Below are 19,825 nucleotides of genomic sequence, written 5' to 3' on the forward strand. Positions count from 1 at the left end.
CATTACTGTCACACCCTGATCTTTTTCCCCTGTCCTTGTTATTGTCTCCACCGCCCTCCAGGTGTCGCCCATCTTCCCCGCTATCCCCTGTGTATTTATACCTGTGTTCTGTCTGTCTGTTGCCAGTTCATCTTGTTTGTTCGAGTCAACCAGCTTTTTGTTTCTCGGCTCCTGCTTTTTCTAGTCTCTCTTTTCTTGGCCTCCCGGTTTTGACCCTTGCCTGTCCTGACTCTGAGCCGGCCTGCCTGACCACTCTGCCTGCCCTTGAGCCTGCCTGCCGACCTGTAACTTTGCCCTGCCTGCCTTGACCTGTCTACTGCTTGTGTATGTTGGAACATTAAAGCATTATTTATTAGACGTGGTCTGGGTCTTCCCTTCATTCCTGATAATTACACACACCTGCGTACCATCATGAGGCACACCTGAACTTCATCACTATCCTGATTAACCCCCCTTTATCTAGCACTCCCTAGCCTCACTCTTCATGCAGTATTAGTTCTGTGTTCATGTCCAGATGTTTCTCTTGTTTAGTATTACTCTATGTTCTTTATTATTAAACTCGCCACCTGCTTCCTGACTCCCAGTGTCATCTTTAGGATGTATCTGTCATTTGAATCCGTTTTTTTTATTTTATAAAGTATTTGGACAAATTCACTTTGGGCTGAGATCCCGCTAACGGGATCGATATGACAACAGCCAATGAAAGTGCAGAGTGCCAAATTCAAAACAACAGAAATCCCATAGTTAAAATTCCTCAAACATACAAGTATTTTACACCATTTTAAAGATACACTTCTTGTTAATCCCACCACAGTGTCCGATTTCAAAAAGGCTTTATGACAAAAGCAAACCAAACGATTATGTTAGGTGAGTGCCTAGTCACAGAAAACACAGCCATTTTTCCAGTCACAAAAAGCAGAAATAGAAATAAATGGATCACTAACCTTTGATGATCTTCATCTCATAGGACTTCATGTTACACAATACATGTATGTTTTGTTCGATAAAGTTCATATTTATATAAAGAAAATCTCAGTATACATTGGTGCGTTATGTTCAGTAGTTCAAAAAACATCCAGTGATTTTGCAGAGCCACGTCAATTTACAGAAATACTCATAATAAACATTGATAAAAGATACAACTATAATGCAAGGAATAATAGATACACTTCTCCTTAATGCAACCGCTGTGTGTCACGCCCTGACCTTAGAGCTTTTTATGTCTCTGTTTTGGTTTGGTCAGGGTGTGATTTGGGTGGGCATTCTATGCTCCTTTTTATATGTTTTTGTATTTATTTGTTTTGGATGGGTATGGATGGGTATGGTTCTTTTGTGTTTCTGCACCTGACAGGACTGTTCCAGTTTACGTTCATTCTCTATGTTATTTTTGTTATTGAGTGTTCAGTTGAAATAAGAGTATGAACACTTACCACGCTGCGCTTTGGTCCACACCTTCTTCAACAGACGATTGTTACAGAACTACCCACCACAAGCGGACCAAGCAGTGTGGTATGGAGGAGCAGAAACTTCAGGACTCCTGGACATGGGAGGAGATATTGGACGGACAGGGACCCTGGAGACAGGCTGGAGAATATCGCCGCCCGCAAGAAGAACTGGAGGCAGCTAAAGCTGAGAGGCGGCGATATGAGGCAAGGCAGCGCAGCAGGCACGAGAGGCAGCCCCCCCCCCCAAAAAAAAGCAGCGTGGTACTAGTCAGGCACCGTGTTATGCGGGGTCTCCAGTGCGCGCTCATAGCCCGGAGCGCTACATGCCAGCCCCCCGCAAGTGCCATGCGAGAGTGGGCATCCAGCCAGGGCGGATTGTGCCAGCTCAGCACGTTTGGTCTCCAGTGCACCGTTTCGGCCCAGGGTATCCTGCGCCGGCTCTGCGTACTGTGTCTTCGGGGCGCTGGGACGGTTCAGTTCATCCTATGCCGGCGAAAGTGGGCATTGAGTCAAATGGAGAGGTGCGAGTGGTAAGCACAAGATCTCCAGTGCTCCCCCACAGCCCGACTCGACCTGTGCTTGCACTCTGGAGGGGCCAGGCTAAAGTAGGCATTCAGCCTGGAGGAGTGGTGCCAAGGCTGCGCACCAGAGTTCCAGTGCTCCCCCACAGCTCGGTTCATCTGGTGCCTCCTCCACGCACCAGGCCTCCTGTAGGTCTCCCCAGCCTGGTGGGCCCTGTGGCAGACCCACGCACCAGGCTGTCTCTGCGTCTCCTCCCTCCAGAGTCGCCCTCCAGTCCGGAGCCTCCAGTGTCGCCCTTCAGTCCGGAGCGTCAGAGGCTCCCTTCGGTCCGAAGCGTCCAGAGGCGCCCTTCGGTCCAGAGCGTCCAGAGGCACCCTTCGGTCCGGAGCTTCCAGAGGCGCCATTCGGTCCGGAGCTTAGAGGTTCCCTTCGGTCCGGAGCTTCCAGAGGCGCCATTCGGGCCGGAGCTTAGAGGTTCCCTTCGGTCCGGAACTTCCAGAGGCACCCTTCGGTCCAGAGCGTCCAGAGGTGCCATTCGGTCCGGAGCTTAGAGGTTCCCTTCGGTCCGGAGCTTCCAGAGGCACCCTTCAGTCCGGGGCCCGCTACGAGGGTCCCCAGTCCGGGGTCGGCGTCCCTCACCAGAGCCGCCACCGCGGAGAAATGCCCACCCAGACCCTCCCCTATAGGTTCAGGTTTTGTGGCCGGAGTCCGCACCTTTGGGGGAGTACTGTCACGCCCTGACCTTAGAGCTTTTTATGTCTCTATTTTGGTTTGGCCAGGGTGTGATTTTGGTGGGCATTCTATGTTCCTTTTTCTATGTTTTTGTATTTCTTTGTTTTGGGCGGGTATGGTTCTCAATCAGGACAGCTGTCTATCGTTGTCTCTGATTGGGAACCATACTAAGGTAGCTTTTTCCCACAGGGTTTTTGTGGGTAGTTATTTTCTGTTTTGTGTTTCTGCACCTGACAAGGCTGTTCCGGTTTTCGTTCATTCTCTTTGTTACTTTTGTTATTGAGTGTTCAATTGAAATAAATGTATGAACACTTACCACGCTGTGCTTTGGTCCACACCTTCTTCAGCAGACGATCTTTACACTGTGTCAGATTTCAAAAAAGCTTTACCGTAAAAGCACACCATGCAATAATCTGAGTACAGCGCTCAGAGACCAAAACAACCCAAACAGATATCCGCCATGTTCTGTAGTCAACAGAAGTCAGAAATAGCATTATAAATATTCACCTACCTTTGATGATCTTCATCAGAATGCACTCCCAGGAATCCCAGTTCCACAATAAATGTTTGTTTTGTTCGATAATGTCCATAATTTATGTCTAAATACCTCCTTTTTGTTCACGTGTTTAGCCTAGTAACATGTCAAACGATGTATAGAATCAATCTTTAGGATGTTTTTAACATAAATCTTCAGTAATGTTCCAACCGCAGAATTCCTTTGTCTGTAGACTTGCAATGGAACTCGAGTTAACCATCATGTGAACGCGCGTGGTCAGCTCATGCCTCTCTGGCAGACCTCTGACTCATTCCCCTCTCATTCTCCCCCACTTCACAGGAGAAGCATCAAATAAGGTTCTAAAGACTGTTGACATCTAGCGGAAGCCTTGGGAAGTGCAATTTGACCCCATAGACACTGTGCGTTTGATAGAGAAGGAGTTGAAAAACTACAAACCTCAGATTTCCCACTTCCTGGTTGGATTTTTTCTCATGTCTTTGCCTGCCATATGTGTTCTGTTATACCCACAGACATCATTCAAACAGTTTTAGAAACTTCAGAGTGGTTCCTATCCAAATCTACTAATAATATGCATATATTAGCGACTGGGCCTGAGTAGCAGACAGTTTACTCTGGGTACCTTATTCATCCAAGCTACTCAATACTGCCCCACAGCCATAGCAAGGTAAAGTAGTCAAAGCTTTAGTATTTGGTCCCATATTCATAGCACACAATGACCACGTCAAGCGTGTGACTCTACAAACTTGTGGGATGCATTTGGAGTTTATTTCGGTTGTCAAGATCAGCGTGTCTGCGTGTGTTGGTATCACACCCGCAGAGCTTTTGTAATCCCGCTCCACTAGATGAGTGATCCCCCAGCTTTTAATTAACAGGATACACAGGTAAGGCGAGTGGCGAAAGCTACAGTAGCCTCTTATTGTAATCCCAATGTGTCCATGGCAACTTCCCTTTATGAGCAGTTCTTGGAAATCAGTTGAATATTTAGAAATTGAACTGAGAAAATTGTGAGAATTGTTTTGGCCAAATGTGTGAGTAAATTTATCCATTAAACAAGAGGAATCCAATGCATTCTGTTTTTAATATCCCATTTACATGAGCATGCCATAATTGCAGTAGTTGGCCAGATGTCATTTTACATTGCTGAATGTATTTCCGAAAACCTCTTTGAACCTCTTTCCGAAAACCTCCCTTCAATATTTCATATCATTCCCCCTTATATATTGTCGAAGTCTGAACTGTGAGTCAGTGCAGTCAGTGACGTACAGGAGCAGGATGATTTAGCTGACACATTATGTGATCACTCAGAGGAAGGCCAGGTAACTGGTCCAGGACTCCAGTCACCCAAGTCATAGACTGTTCTCTCAGCTACTGCACAGTAAGCGGTACCGGAGCGCAAAGTCTAGGTCCAAAAGGCTCCTTAACAGTTTCCACCCCGAATCCATAAGACAGTCTATAACCCCCCCCCCCCATTGTTTTTACACTGCTGCTACTCTCTGTTTATTAGCCATGCATAGTCACTTTACCCCTACCTACATGTACAAATGACCTCGACTGACCTGTACCTCCGCACATTGACTCGGTACCAGTACCATCTGTTCATAGCCTCGCATTTCACGGTAAGGTCTACTCCTGTTATATTCGGCTCATGTGACAAATAAAATGGGATTTGATTTGATTGGCAGAAGTAGCTTCAGGCAGCACACGAGAGCTACAACGGGCTGGACTACAGTCTGTGCTGCTGCTGCTACTCCTGCTTACTGCCGCCAGACAATCTACAAATGCACCCTTCTGCTGTGTCTAGCAGTCTCACACGTGGGTTATACGAAACACCTAGTACGTCTGTCTGTGTGTGGGAGGGTGCAAAAGGACATGTATTTTTAATGAGCTCGATTATGTCCCTTTGTTATGTGCATGCAACAAGGCAAAGCCCCGTAAGGTGCTTATGTGAATTTACAAAAGCAGAGATATGCTCCGCTCGGCTGGATGCACACACAAATGATTAGACATGAATGGAAAGAGAGACACGCACACGCACACGCACACGCACACACACACTCTTTCTCTGGCTCTGCCTGTGCTACTCTTCTGCTGTCATGGTGACGTGAGAGCAAGAGAGGGAGGGAGGGAGGGGAAAAGAGAGAGCAGGAGAGGGAAGTAGGGAGGGGCCCGTGAGCGAGAGGAGGAAGTGGACGGTAAATAGAGAGGAGAGCCAGAGACAACAGCAGTGCTGCATCGGTGGAACAAGAAAGAGAGGGAGGTGGAAGAGGGATAAAGCACGAGAGAGAGAGAGAGAGAGAGAGAGAGAGAGAGAGAGAGAGAGAGAGAGAGAGAGAGAGAGAGAGAGAGAGAGAGAGAGAGAGAGAGAGAGAGAGAGAGAGAGAGAGAGATAGATCCAGAGGAAGAGAGGGGGGCTTCCAGACTGGATGGGCCCAGCGGTGCCTTGATGGAGCATGGGCCAGGTTCTAGGATTCTCCCGCTGCAGTGAGTGTGTCGGTTTTTGTCTGTCTGTCTGTCTGTCTTTCGCATCCCAATCTATCTGTATAGCATCTGTACTAGCCATGTGCATGGCCATCACTCTCCCCTGTCTTTCTCCCCCTCCCTCTCTTTCTCTAGCTTCCTCCCTTGATAAACACATGGTTGAAAGGATAGATGGATGGATGGATGCAGTGCAGTGGCAGACACACCTCTTTCTTCTCTTTTGTAGAGGCCATTGCAGTTGTGTATGTGTGTTCTCAGGATGTGTCGGCTATGTGTGTGTGTGTTCTCATTGGCTGGTTATGTGTGTGTGTTTGTGTCTGGCATTATGTGTGTTTGTGTGTGTGTGTGTTTGAGATAGATGAGGATGAAAAAAAAGCTGTGTGTTGTTTTGCTGCCTTCATTTTAGCCAGGGCTGCCTGATCTATTGGGTGATCTGAGGCAGGAGGCTTGCTAATGTAGTGAAGGCCTCTCGCCTGCCTGCTTTGCCAGAGCTGATCTGTGCTGTCCGAGGGAGAACATACTGCAGTTAGCTGTTAGCATTATATATGCAAACACTACTGACATTTCTTTTAAATACTGGGTCTTGGAAAAAGGCTCCTCAAATGCCTGGATTCGAGCCATGGATTCTCCTAAAAAAAATAGAAATGAAAACCTTTCATTTGCTCTCTCAGTCTCATCTCAATGTATCGAGACACTATTGAAATACAGCAGGTCATCTGAGAATAGGCTGTGTGGTATAACGCTTTTCTGCGCAATGTACCGCTTTTGAATGTGATACAATGCTTTAGTGGGTGATGTTGAATGCTTTAGTGGGTGATATTGAATGCTTTAGTGGGTGATATTGAATGCTTTAGTGGGTGATGTTGAATGCTTTAGTAGGTGATATTGAATGCTTTAGTGGGTGATGTTGAGAGGAAAACTGTTATCTTGATAGTGTCCTCTCTCTAGGCTTAACGCAAATAGGCCTTGGCTAAAAGTTGCAGACATCGAAATAGAAGGAAGAGAGGAGTTGTAGACATACACGGTATAGAACAGTCTCCAGTTTGGCCAAGCGGCCATCAGTTGTAAATCAGTAGTTATTTAAGATTTAAAAAAATGCTCTGTTTGATACTGTACATTTCATAACTGTGGTTATGATTAGTTCCCCAGCCAATGGTAATAAACACGTCTGTGATGAATCTGGTTGTTTTTCTTCCAGAGGAATATGGTTCTGTCTCCTCCACACCTGACTCAACATCTCCCTGCACTGAAGGTAACATCACACAAGGCATACATACACACTGTACACGTTTAGAAATGGACCGTGCGAATGATTGAACTTCAATATGGGAGAATCATAATATGGGAGAAAAGAAATGTCCACAAAGTCTACAGGTGTAGCCTGAGATTGATTGTGTCGATTTGTTCCTTTGAATCTGGAAACATTTTACTCCCCAATCAAATGTGTTTTACATCTTTGGCTGTTGCTCAGCGCTCAACAACATCAGAGGACGTGTCGATGAGTAAGCAACGTCAAACGGCTGCTCCATAGACATTAACGTCACAGAACATGGGATATGGTTTTGGAATAATATTGCTTTACCTCCTAGGATGAAAGTTTCCAATGTAACGCTTGACGTTTTTAGCTAAGTTTATAGCTTAAAAACAATATTTTTTAAAAGTATACCATTTCAGTGTATAACATGGATACAGGACAGAATAACAAATATAGAAAATACAAAAATACTTAAAGCAATATAGGTTTTGCTTTAAGGCTTTTCCTGTGCCTGTTCTCTCCAGGTGGGAATGAAGAGTCTGAGCTGTACGACCTGCAGACGGCCAGGGAGTGGTCTGATGAAGAAGACGGGGGTCCGGAGGATGATGACGGTGGAGCTTCATCCCCCTCCATTTGGGGGACCCCGAGACAGAACTCCTTCGAGCCCACCTTCTCCTACATCGCCATCGCCGAGGCCGAGGCAGGCGGATCCTCACGACATCATCGTGACTCATCGTCAGGGAGCCGGCGGAGGAGCGGGGCCAGGGGAGGCCGCACCTCCCTGAGCCGCACGGACACCGTGGAAATGCTCCTCCCCCTGGACTCCCCCGACGTGGAGTGGGACCCCCACGCCTTTCTCGCCCGAGAGGAGGAGGAGGAGAGGGAGCAGGAGGAGAGGGAGAGGGAGGTCCACAGAGAGACTGAGACAGTCCATGCATCTCTCCTAGACACTGAGATTGAACCCCAGGAGAGGGACACAGAGACCCAGAGAGGGGAGACAGAGCCCCTGGAGCCCCGGCACTACAGTCCCTCAGAGAGCCCTCAGGGTGAGCTCGCTATGGGGCAGTGGGGAAGGGATGGGGCAATCTAGATGGAGGGTAGATGGGATCAGGGTAGATAGACCTGCATGGAGCTACATGGAGCGACAGATAAAAGCAGAAGCTACTGCATCTTTTCAGGCTTTCTAGCCATTGAAATCACACAGTGGGCGAGGATACTGCTCGACGGTAAATGGGTGTAAACTCTATGTTTGAAAATGGGTGACGTGTCCCATTTGATGGTACATAACATGGCTTACACACAACACAACCGAGTTGAGCTCATACTATGTGTGTGTGTGTGTGTGTGTGTGTGTGTGTGTGTGTGTGTGTGTGTGTGTGTGTGTGTGTGTGTGTGTGTGTGTGTGTGTGTGTGTGTGTGTGTGTGTGTGTGTGTGTGTGTGTGTGTGTGTGTGTGTGTGTGTGTGTGTGTGTGTGTGTGTGTGTCTGTGTGTCTGTGTGTCTGTGTGTCTGTGTCTGTCTGTCTGTCTGTCTGTCTGTCTGTCTGTCTGTCTGTCTGTCTGTCTGTCTGTCTGTCTGTCTGTCTGTCTGTCTGTCTGTCTGTCTGTCTGTCTGTCTGTCTGTCTGTCTGTCTGTCTGTCTGTCTGTCTGTCTGTCTGTCTGTCACACCATGACCACAGACGAAGTCAGATACCACTGTGCTTAAGACTCCCTAGACAGCATGCTCTCTCCTGTTCTGTGGGGTCAAAATGAACACGTTTGGTTATAAGATTTCTAAATCACTGTTCATTGTAAAGTAGGTGAGGCTAAATAATGACATCGTTTGATAAATTACACTTCTAGTTAATCTAATGCAACCTGGTTGTAGAATAACTTGATGCTGAGTGATGACATCATCACAATGACCTTGTGTTCTGTTTCTCAGCGGCATCACCGCCCCCTGAACCTGAGTCTCTCGTAACCATGGAAACTTCCGTCACAACGCTCACGTCCGAGCGACCAAGAGGCGGCCTCACCGATGACGTGCCATCCGCTTCCTCCACCTCCATTGGTCGAAACACTCAGGAAGAGCTGGTCAGCGAACAGTGGTTTTCAGCGTTCAGCCTATCAGGCCCCGCGTTATGCATCCACGTAGCAGGTAACATTTGTAGCACATCTTGTCTATTTCTATGTGACTTTCCTATCTTGGATCTACGTTTTACATTTTGAACATCTACCATCCCCTTGCCTTTGCCCAAATCAATCTATTTTGGCTTCTACTACATTATCTTACGTCACATAGCAAGTCTGGCAACGCGGTTGTGCTAGAATGACGCCATCTGTCGGAAGACAATGACCCCTACCCTGATACCTCACTCCCAACCCCTACCCTGATACCTCACTCCCAACCCCTACCCTGATACCTCACTCCCAACCCCTACCCTGATACCTAACTCCCAACCCCTACCCTGATACCTCACTCCCAACCCCTACCCTGATACCTCACTCCCAACCCCTACCCTGATACCTCACTCCCAATCCCTACCCTGATACCTCACTCCCAACCCCTACCCTGATACCTCACTCCCAATCCCTACCCTAATACCTCACTCCCAACCCCTTCCTCGATACGTTGCTGAGAGCACAAAGCCTTCCTCAATCGATCCTTTTCAAACCACACTGGAAATAAAGATAACCCTCTCACTGCTTGAGCAACACGACCCTGGAATGTAATTCCGCCGTGAGCCCTGAGTGTTCCATTGTGTCTCCATGGCAACATTCCCTTGGGATTCCCGAGAGCTAATGGGCTACTTGCGCAACAAACAAACAAAAAAAACGGTCTGTTTTCCTGGTTTGTCTGTATGTATGTCTGCTCGTACATGCACGCTGACACCCCAATCTTTCCCCATCCCTTGGATCACTGTACACATGATAAAGCGAATGTGAGACAGACAGGTCAGTGAAGGAGAGAGAGAGGAAATGTCTATTCTTTTGGAACTTTCATGAGTCATGTTTACTGTTCATTTTTTGTTGTTTATTTCAATTTGGTTTAGTATTTATTTCACGTGCTTTGGCAATGTAAACATATGTTTCCCATGCCAATAAGGCCCCTTAAATTGAAATTGAGAGAGAGAGAGAGAGAGCAGGGGTGAGACAGATGAAATCTATCTTCTCCAGACTCCATGGTCGATATGGATCACTCTTCAAGGGGGGGCGCCACTCAATATGGACCTCTGGCATGTCTTCCAATCTTATTATAGTGGGTGGACTGGGGGTGGCTGGCCCGGGGGCTGGGTGGACTGGGGGCTGGGTGTACTGTACTGTCCACTCCCCCTCACACTGACCCTGGGTGATTAATGGCTGGTCAAGCTGTTGACAGGCTTGAAGGGTTTCTAGATACCATGTAAAGCAAACCATCTGGTTTCTGTATCAGAATGGGGCTGAATGTGTCAGAACATGTTTTACTCCCCATGTTTATTGTGAGGTTGGACTAGCCGGTTACAGGTTAGACTACCCCTATGTGCATCTGAAAAAATTGAGGCTATTTGAGCTATTGTCTGCACTCTTACAAAAAAAAGGTACGATCTAGAACCTGAAAGGGTTCTTTGGCTGTCCCCATAGGAGAACCCTTTGAACAACCCTTTTTTTGTTCAAGGTAGAACCCTTTCCACAGAGGGTTCTATTTGGACCCAAAAAGGGTTCTCCCATGAGGACAGTCAAAGAGCCCTTTCTAAGAGTGTGTACTTACGGGTAGCACGGTACCATATGTATGTCACAATAATGTGCATTTACTTCTATGCCTGCTCCTTTGTTAGCTGTTGCCTGTTCGGTCTCTGCTTATGTAAGTGTTTTGTGTAATTCTCTGTCTGTGTCTATGTCCGTTTCTATGTGAGTGTTTCTCTCTGAATGTCTGTGGTTATGTCTCTTTGGGTCTCTAGTGGTTTGTATGTCCTCTATGTCATCCAGCTGTGGCTGTCTATGTGTATACCAACATGTTTCTCTGTCTCAAGGTTTGTCTCTGTCTGTGCATGTACTAAATGTGTGAATAAGTGAATGTACTGGGTATCTTATCTTACAGTATCTCTATATCTATCTGTCTATCTACATTGGAGTCTCCATGAGTCTTGAGGGGGGCGGGCCCTGTTGGGCAGATTATTTTTGGCTGAAAGGTCTCTGTACTGCTGACGGGGCAGGGGAGGCCAAAAACAGCTCCGAGTGGCAGAGAGAGATCAGGGGGACTGCGTGAGAGTCAAAGCGAGAGAAGGGGGATCGCCTGAGCAGCAACCAAAATGGCCAACATTAATGGTAAGACCCTGGCCTCAGAGAGACAAGATGGAGACAATATGAGACGGTGGCAGTCGGCACACTTAGATCTATCAGTGAGTTGACTAGGCGGGGAGGCAAGGGACCTATTGAATGGGCAAAGCAGTGTCTCTTTTCAAACACCGGCAGGATCAGGGCACGGTTAGAGTTCCAGTGCCTGTCGTCCACAGCCGTCGGGGCGTTTCCACATGTAGGGACTGACTGTCTGTCCACTGCAGAGCCGTGCATTTAGTGACCGTGAGCTTGGAGAGGAGTCTGAACGTCAAGAGACCAGCTACAGCCATGGCTCTTTGGGGGGGATTTTGACCACTCACTGACCAGGAGTGTTTGAGACCGTACCAACTGTGCAGAGTTGTGTGGGTCTGCCTGCTTAGCAATGGGACCAGTATCGCAATGTTTTTTTTCTCATTGGCAAAAAACAACACTTTTTGGTCCATTAAAAATCTGCTCATCCCATCCCTAGAGGTGACCATCCGGAGTTGTGTCATAGCTTTGTTACAGCATGTAGGGGCCATCTGTGTGGTTGTTTCTGTATGTAAGATGCTAGTAGCGTGATCAGCTGATCTGTGCAGCAGGGTTGGCAGAGCGAAGGTGTTTCACAGGGTCACTCGGGGACTTCCCGCACGCACCGTAGTGTTACAATGGCTGGGTGGTGGTTATAGTTGTGGTGGTAAGTAATGCCAGATCAGGCTGCCAATTGGTTGACTGGTAATGTCTCATGTTGATGTAACGATTGAGTCATTCACGGTCAGGCAGTCAGTGCTCAGCTCTGTGTTGGTTAGTTCAGTCAGAGGAGTGCCGTGTGTGTGTGTGTGTGTGTGTGTGTGTGTGTGTGTGTGTGTGTGTGTGTGTGTGTGTGTGTGTGTGTGTGTGTGTGTGTGTGTGTGTGTGTGTGTGTGTGTGTGTGTGTGTGTGTGTGTGTGTGTGTGTGTGTGTGTGTGTGTGTGTGTGTGTGTGTGTGTGTGTGTGGTTTTATTCCCCCCTCCCCCTTCCCCGCTTCATGTTGTCTCTGTACTCTTCTCAGAGAGTTCATTATATCACTATATTAACATCAACCAATATAGTCATGGCTTAGTATAGAGTCTATTGGACCGTAGTCTAACTTGCTGTGGTATGTCTTCCTTTTCTTAGTGCACTTAGTCTGTGCATTGAACGGTCTAACCACGTGCTGGTCAATGTCGCAAAGTGCCAACACATCAAAGAGGCTGTTTGCTACAGTTCCACCTGTTGGGACAATGGACAGGTGTGTGTGTGCTGGAGGCTTTGTGGGTATTAAAAGTCTGTGGTCATGTTTATAAATAGTCCTCCTGCTGGACAGATATATCAGTGCACTCTATTCTAATTCCCAGGCTCACTCATACACTAATAGCCATGGAGTAATGACCACATGCCTTTGTCACTGCAGTTTACCATGTCCGAGGGTTAGTGAGCTGCTGGTGTTCAGCTTTATTACACTGTGCTATCAGTGTTTTGGATGTAATGTTTGTTTTGTTTGTAGCTACTTTTAACTATTCAATAGAGGGGTTAGACCAGGGGAGCCTCCATTTTGACACTGAGAGGGCCCAGTCGCAGCGGCTCCAGTTGCTGGGTGACTGATCGAGGGAGACGGACAGGGTGCAGAGAGGGGGTGGTAGCGGGCTTGAAGACTGTCAGCAGGTGCTCTCCGAGTCAACATTTAAATTCAGGGTTCCTGCAACTCCCTCTCTCTTCTCCTCTTTTCTTTACTCTTCTCTCACCCTTCCTCTATACCAGGGGTGGGCAACTCCAGTCCTCTGGAGCCTAATTGGTGTCACAGTTTTGCCCCAGCTAACACACCTGACTCCAACAATCAACTAATCATGATCTTCAGTTTAGAATGCAATTTGATTAATCAGGTGTGTTTGCTAGGGATGGAGAAAAAGTGTGACACCACTCAGGCCCTGGAGGACTGGAGTTGCCCACCCCTGCTCTATACAGAGTGCAGGCTATATTAAGCCCAGGTTAGGCTTGACGTCTCCCCCTGCCCCTGTGTGTGTTTTCTCTCTGCCTGGTGATCACTGTCCCTCTGCTCTGCCTACGTACAGCTGAAAGGCCTTCTGGCCCACCGAACACTGGAGAGTCAGAGCCAAACAGGGACTGACTGGCTGGTGATGCTGTGGGGGTTTTGTTAAAAGCACATAGGCAGGAACAGTGAGGAAAGACTTGCAGCTGTGACTGTCCTTGCTGCCTTTCGCAAACCAACTAAAATAGAGGACGTGTCAAATGCAATGGGCTTTGTCCCCTCCCCCACCCTGCTTCAATGAAGACTCCTGAGTCCATGTTAGCTTCCACTCTGTTCCTCATTGGTTTATATGTGAAGAGAACATGTAGACTATGAAATGTTCTTATTTCTCCACCTTTTCTCCCTCTCTTGTCAATTCCCCTCCCCATCCCTCTGTTACCATCTATTCTCCTCTGCTCTCCCCTCCTTTCTCCCTCCTCCTCTCCTCAGTGATGGATCTGATCTACTGGAAGGACACAGAGCGTACAGGCATGGTATTCACAGGGCTGGTGGTTGGCCTGCTGTCCTTGTTCCAGCTCAGCATCATCACAGTCATCTCCACCATCTCCCTGGGTGCCCTGTGCTTCACCGTCTCAGTCAGCCTCTACTATAAAATCCTGCAAGTGCTCAACATGGGAGACGGAGTGCACCCTTTCAAGTGAGTGACTCGCCAGTCCTCTCCTCATCCCCCACTCCCTTCCACTCTTGTTTATTTCCTCTCTTCTCCAATGATGCAGTGGGAGTGGAATTCAGGAATAGTTTCTTAATTGGCTGGATTCCCCTCCCCTCCCAAAATAAATCCTGCCTGGGCTCACAGTACAGTGGGCTTGCCTTTAAAAAAAAAAAAAACAGTCGATAGACTTCATCCATCAGGATCTGAAAGGAACGTTTTACTTTAGTATCTGCGCTGCTAGAAATAACCGAGGCATGAGACAACAAACTGTGCATGCATCCGGGTGTGTTGGTGGCGACGACCACTCATTTTCTAATCAACACCCTCTTCCCTGCTTCCTTGACCCTGGACTCTATCTCCATCACTCCACCTCTATACTGAGCCCTCCTTTTCTACCCCCCTCTCCCTCTCTCCTCAGGGCGTATCTGGACCTGGACATCAGTTTCAGTGGGGAGCTGGCGGACCAATACACGCAGAAGACCATCGTCACAGTCGTCTCTTTTGCTAACTCACTCAAGAATCTCTTCCTGGTTGGAAACCTCTTTGACTCTCTCAAGGTGAGACTGCCTTGGTGTTGGATCTCATTGATCTTCATCTGGAATTGGCCAGAATATGACCGCATTGCAATGGTGTCGTTTTTTTATGGAGGCTAAAACAACATAGTGCTCATGCGAAGGTTACTTTCAACAGTTTGCCGAGGCCATTCAAAGGCTCTTGTCCTTTCCTTCTCCCCATCCTATGTATGCGTTTCATACAGAACATGAAAAAAAGGTGCTATCTAGAACCTGAGAGGGTTCTTCGGCTGTCCCCATAGGATAACCCCTTTGAAGAACCCTTTTTGGTTGCAGGTAGAACCCTTCTGGGTTCCATGCAGAACCTTTTCTACGGAGGGTCAGTCCTGACATATCGGTGAAGCACGTTAAATATATGCCATTTAGCAGACGCTTTTATCCAAAGCGATAAAGGGTAGTGGGATCGAACCCACTACCCTGGCGTTACAAGCGCCATGCTCTACCAACTGAGCTACAGAAGGACACCCTTGTCATAGTAAGGCAAAACATACAGCAGATGTTGTATGCTTGCAAACTTCCGGCCAATGACAAAATCTAAAGCTCAATTCGTTGTCAAATGACAAAGCGTTTCTGCTAGAAACCTTCCTTTTAGACTTCATTCATTTTGTCTCCTGAATCAACAACAGTCACATTGGTTGCACCATTAATGTTTCATGGGTTAAATGTAAATTAGCAGCAGGAGTACTTAGTGTGACTTATCTCGGTTTAGTGGGAGCCAGTGTAACTGTGCCACGTAGCCTTGAGTCTGAGCCCCAGAAGCCCCTGAGTCCCGCGGTCTCAACCCTGACCTGGCCGGTATGTGACATGGGACACAGGTGGCTGTTCACCCAGTTACAGGGTACGAGAGGAGTTTCGTCCTCTCTCGGAGAGGTTGGGGGGGGGGTCACATTTCAGGATGGGGGTAAGTGACAACCCACTGAGCTGTATTGCACCAACTCCAGCAGGGTTGTGGCAGATGATCTGGGAAACATGTACTCATTCATTTGTCAGGGACCATGTGCAATTTGAACATATGATGCATGCATTCATTTACATATTACATTTGAGTCATTTGGCAGACGCGCTTATCCAGAGCGACTTACAGTTCAGTGCTTTCATCTTAAGATAGCTAGGTGGGACAACCACCCACACTTCAAATGTACGCACGCATGACTAAGTTGCAATGGCTAAAGTCGTCCCCTAAATATGTTTACATATTTGCTTCATGCAAAGAGTACATTCAATTGTGTATGTGGAGCTCACTGTGTGTTTCCTCCCATTCTTCTCAGCTCCTGGCTCTAATGTACCTGGTGACTTTCCTGGGAGTCCTGTGTAACGGCCTTACAGTGCTCATCATTGGTGAGAATCACAGACACCGTTAGAATCAGCATTTGAATAACTTTATTGTCTTGCCATTCATTAATCACGACATCCCGTTTGTCCTGTAGAGACGGACACCATCGGTTGACGAATGCTGACGTTGTCGCAGATTGTACTTCTCGTATTTCAGTTGAAGACGGCGCTTACTGTATATTGTTTGATTTGAATGAAAGGGCGCGGGCCACGTTGTTAGCCTGAAGGAGCTGTGTACTCAATCCGAAGGCTCGACACATGCTCACTCCTCCCCTTCTGTCTTCTTCTCCAGCTGTGATCACTGTCTTCTCTCTACCACTGTTCTACAGGCAGCACCAGGTAAAATCTCACTCACGCTGCGGACAACTGCTCTCCTGATTAATTCAGCAAAAGGAAGTACTTCTGTCAATTGTTCAAATGACGTGTGTTTCTCACCAATACCTCTTTTGATGTTCCAGGCAAAAGTGGACGGCTTCTTTGCAGGAATTCAGGCAAAGATTGACAACGTCAAGGACATGTGAGTATGGCGCCATCTTGTGGCACGACAGTGGAATGAAACATTCCTCTTTCCTTCCTGTAGTTTTCCATTGCAGCTCTGCAGACCCTGAACTGAATTCTGAATCACTGTGACATTTACTCAATTTGTAATAGCTGGCAGTATTGGAGAAATGGTATGGAAAAAGCATATAACCTTTGTCAATGACCAATGTAAATGAGATCATGTGACATTGACCCCTCTCTTTAATAATACAGTCTCCACAGAATTGCCCAAGGTGGTGGCCCCACCCCTGACCCAACCCCTGGCGGTGCGAAGCCCAAAACACAATGAGGAGTAACGGTGGACAGGAGAGGAGGATGAAGAGCAGAGAAGAGGAGGAGTTACAGGCTGTCACTCAGATGTCTTACTCGGCAGTCTGCTCAGAGCTCCAGAAGGCGGAGCTTCTGAGATTGGGCAGGTTGTGTGGGGAGTCGAAGCATGGGGTTGGGACACGATGATACTGTTATGGTGGGATAGAGTAGGTTGCTGCTGGGTGAGGATGAGGGAACGGAAGTGATATCTGGACGAGAGTTGTTGCTGTTTCAAAGGGAGATTTAAGGCATGGCCTACATGGGGGATTGTGGCTTGAATGGTACAGACAGCTGCAGTCCAGTAAAATAATAAGACTGATTGGAACCTCTGATTCTAGGAGACCTGTGGGTTCCTTATTGACAGCTGTATATCTGAACAGAGGGAAGTAAAAACTTCAGTATAGAGTCCAGCAGGACTGGAGTTCACCAGGAGCTAGGACGGGGTCAGAAATTGGAGTTCACCATTGGAGTTCACCAAGTGTCATGATGACACTTCTGTGCTCATGACGTGTGTGTGTGTGTGTGTGTGTGTGTGTGTGTGTGTGTGTGTGTGTGTGTGTGTGTGTGTGTGTGTGTGTGTGTGTGTGTGTGTGTGTGTGTGTGTGTGTGTGTGTGTGTGTGTGTGTGTGTGTGTGTGTGTGTGTGTGTGTGTGTGAGTTGACATGCAGCTCGCTGATCTGAACCTGTTACCTGAGAACTATTAAAACCACAACTGTTCTTTTCATTTCAAATGTTCTGTTTCTTTTTGCCCACGTGATCATCCCCACAACATTTTGTGTTCATCGACGTTGAGCGTCTTCCGTTCTCGTTTCAACAGACTGTGCAACCAGTGAGGTTTCTAAAATGGCCTTCAGCTGCAGGATGCAACAGCACAGTCAGAACCAGGCCTCGAAATGCATTTTCTGAATTCACAGTCGAGAAGACAATGATCACAAATGTACACCGTATGACTTTTAAAGATCCAAATATCCGCGAGAATGGAATTGGGGGAAATGCAGTTAATTAGGATTTCATCTGAGATTGAGGTCAAATGAATCTGGGTAATAAAGTACTGAGTATTGACGGTTAAACCAGACATCTGATGTTGGATTCTTGAAACAGTTCTATTAATCTCCTTCATTGCCAACCAGAATATGGTTTGATAATGACAGGACAATTGTTATGGAAACAGAGGCACACACATGTCCTTCTGGAAATGCATCGGAAGTGTTCATGCAAAGGAGTTGAAAAAATAAAAGGGCTGGATGGACAATTTCAAGATCTATGGAGGGGGCTACTGTTACCCAAACGTTGAACCCCAATCACCCACACAGAGGGTACCCTCGAGCCTAATCTCTCGTGGACAGATGCACGCAAACGTAGGACGGTATGGTTGAGTCTGCCAACAGACTTTGGAATGCGACGACAAACGGGGAACTTTGCTCCACTGTGCCGATTTGGATTTTTTTTAAATATCACCTGACAAATCAAGATTTCACAGGTGTTTGTGTCTTTCAGATTTCAGAAGGGGAGGGAACATTTGGCCCATGTTTGGACTGAGAGTTTCGGTTTAGGGGGGTGGAGACTTATCTTGTTAGTATCTTTTTCTCATACATCTCACCCAAGAACCTAAATGAGCATCTGACGCAGTTTTGGGGTTTCTGTTTTAGTTTTGGGGTTTCTGAGATTACGTCTAGCCTGAAAGGGTGTTCCGAGAGCGATGACTCAATGGGTGCCTTTCTATCAACAGTCCCATTAGTGCATGAACTGAACGATTTTCCCTGGCTAACCAAACGTCCCAACAAACGACTTAAACGACGGCGGTCTCAGAGCGAAGTATGTGGCGAACATAGAGCAGTGGAACAATGCCGTTGGAGTCGTCCGAGAATGAATGACTAGCTAGATTAACTGCTCCTAGACGCCTTCTGGAACAGGCCATTCACGTCGGACTGAAACCAAGGCTTTTTTTTTTTAAAGAGTCATTTCACAATCATTTACAATCATCATCGTCATCACTACCATTTCAGTACAAAGAAACACTTCAGATTATGCCACCACAGAAATTCCCACCTCCTTACATCTATTGCCTTCGGGTCCTCACCACAGCCTGGCAGTGTGCTTTAGTAATAACCTGAGACCTGTTTTTGAAGGGTACATTTCCCCCTGCCTTATTATTGTTGTATGTTTTGACTGTGTGCCACAGCTCTTAATTGTAAGAGTTAGAATGAACATTATCCCAGGACGTGGTTAGATGATCTGGCCTGTTCGCCAACACTTGATGTCTCCCTCCTATAGTATGTTGCACTGATCTCACTAGACGGGACTAGGGATGCCGGAAGCCCACGACAGACCTGAACCCTTGGTAGATTGGTAGATGGTGAATTGGAAGATGAGTGGTGAGATGGGTTATGGTTCGCAGGAAGACTTTATTACACGACCCCTTAGATGAGGCAAGGACACGAGAGCAAGTCTTAACAAACCTCATATTAAATGTCATTACTTGTATTATGCATAGACCAACATTAATAATTTTGTATGATCAAAAAACAAATGGGTCTCCAAACATTGAATCTTGCAATAAGATATATATATTAGGCAAAATCTTGAAAAATAAATCAACATTTTGACGGGAGTCTAGTGTTTGATTCCTTTCTGCGTTTCATACCACCGTGTGTGTGTGTGTGTGTGTGTGTGTGTGTGTGTGTGTGTGTGTGTGTGTGTGTGTGTGTGTGTGTGTGTGTGTGTGTGTGTGTGTGTGTGTGTGTGTGTGTGTGTGTGTGTGTGTGTGTGTGTGTGTGTGTGTGTGTGTGTGTGTGTGTGTGTGTGTGCGTGTGCGTGTGTGTGAGAGAGAGAAGACCGAGTTTTTTAATGGAAACGTTTTAAAGCTCAACTTAAAGGAAAGATAAAGAGGTAGAGCATTTTGATGACTAGCTTTTTTTTACCACAGGGAGGCGACAAAAGCTAACGCGTGTACAGCAACAGTCATACTGTGTCACAGATTCACCGTGAGGGTGTCACTCCATTTTGATTGATGTTTTGAACACGACACTTACACTTGATGGACAGCCAGTTGGGATACTGTGAAGTCGCCTTGATTGGCGCCTTGACAGTGACTCTGCAGAATTGAATATGCAGAGATCCACGAGGCTG

General features: G+C 47.0%; 1 protein-coding gene across 2 annotated transcripts; it reads left to right on the top strand.

The window, feature by feature from the left end:
- Positions 1 to 5,436: 5,436 nt before the first annotated feature.
- LOC124006363 (reticulon-2-like) lies at positions 5,437 to 19,307 on the top strand. Of its 2 annotated transcripts, XM_046316337.1 has the most exons (10): positions 5,437 to 5,697; positions 6,893 to 6,946; positions 7,474 to 7,995; positions 8,873 to 9,085; positions 13,721 to 13,928; positions 14,362 to 14,500; positions 15,784 to 15,853; positions 16,140 to 16,186; positions 16,306 to 16,364; positions 16,601 to 19,307. In XM_046316337.1, the coding sequence occupies exons 1-10, from the start codon at positions 5,667 to 5,669 to the stop codon at positions 16,674 to 16,676; spliced, it is 1,419 nt and encodes a 472-aa protein (XP_046172293.1). In that variant the 5' UTR covers positions 5,437 to 5,666; the 3' UTR covers positions 16,677 to 19,307. The 2 variants fall into 2 exon arrangements, with proteins under 2 accessions (XP_046172293.1, XP_046172294.1); XM_046316338.1 differs by lacking the exons at positions 5,437 to 5,697; positions 6,893 to 6,946; positions 7,474 to 7,995; positions 8,873 to 9,085 and adding an exon at positions 11,082 to 11,232.
- Positions 19,308 to 19,825: the final 518 nt, after the last annotated feature.

The sequence above is a fragment of the Oncorhynchus gorbuscha genome, linkage group LG19 (assembly GCF_021184085.1).
Source record: "Oncorhynchus gorbuscha isolate QuinsamMale2020 ecotype Even-year linkage group LG19, OgorEven_v1.0, whole genome shotgun sequence".
In the NCBI taxonomy this organism is placed as follows: domain Eukaryota; kingdom Metazoa; phylum Chordata; class Actinopteri; order Salmoniformes; family Salmonidae; genus Oncorhynchus; species Oncorhynchus gorbuscha.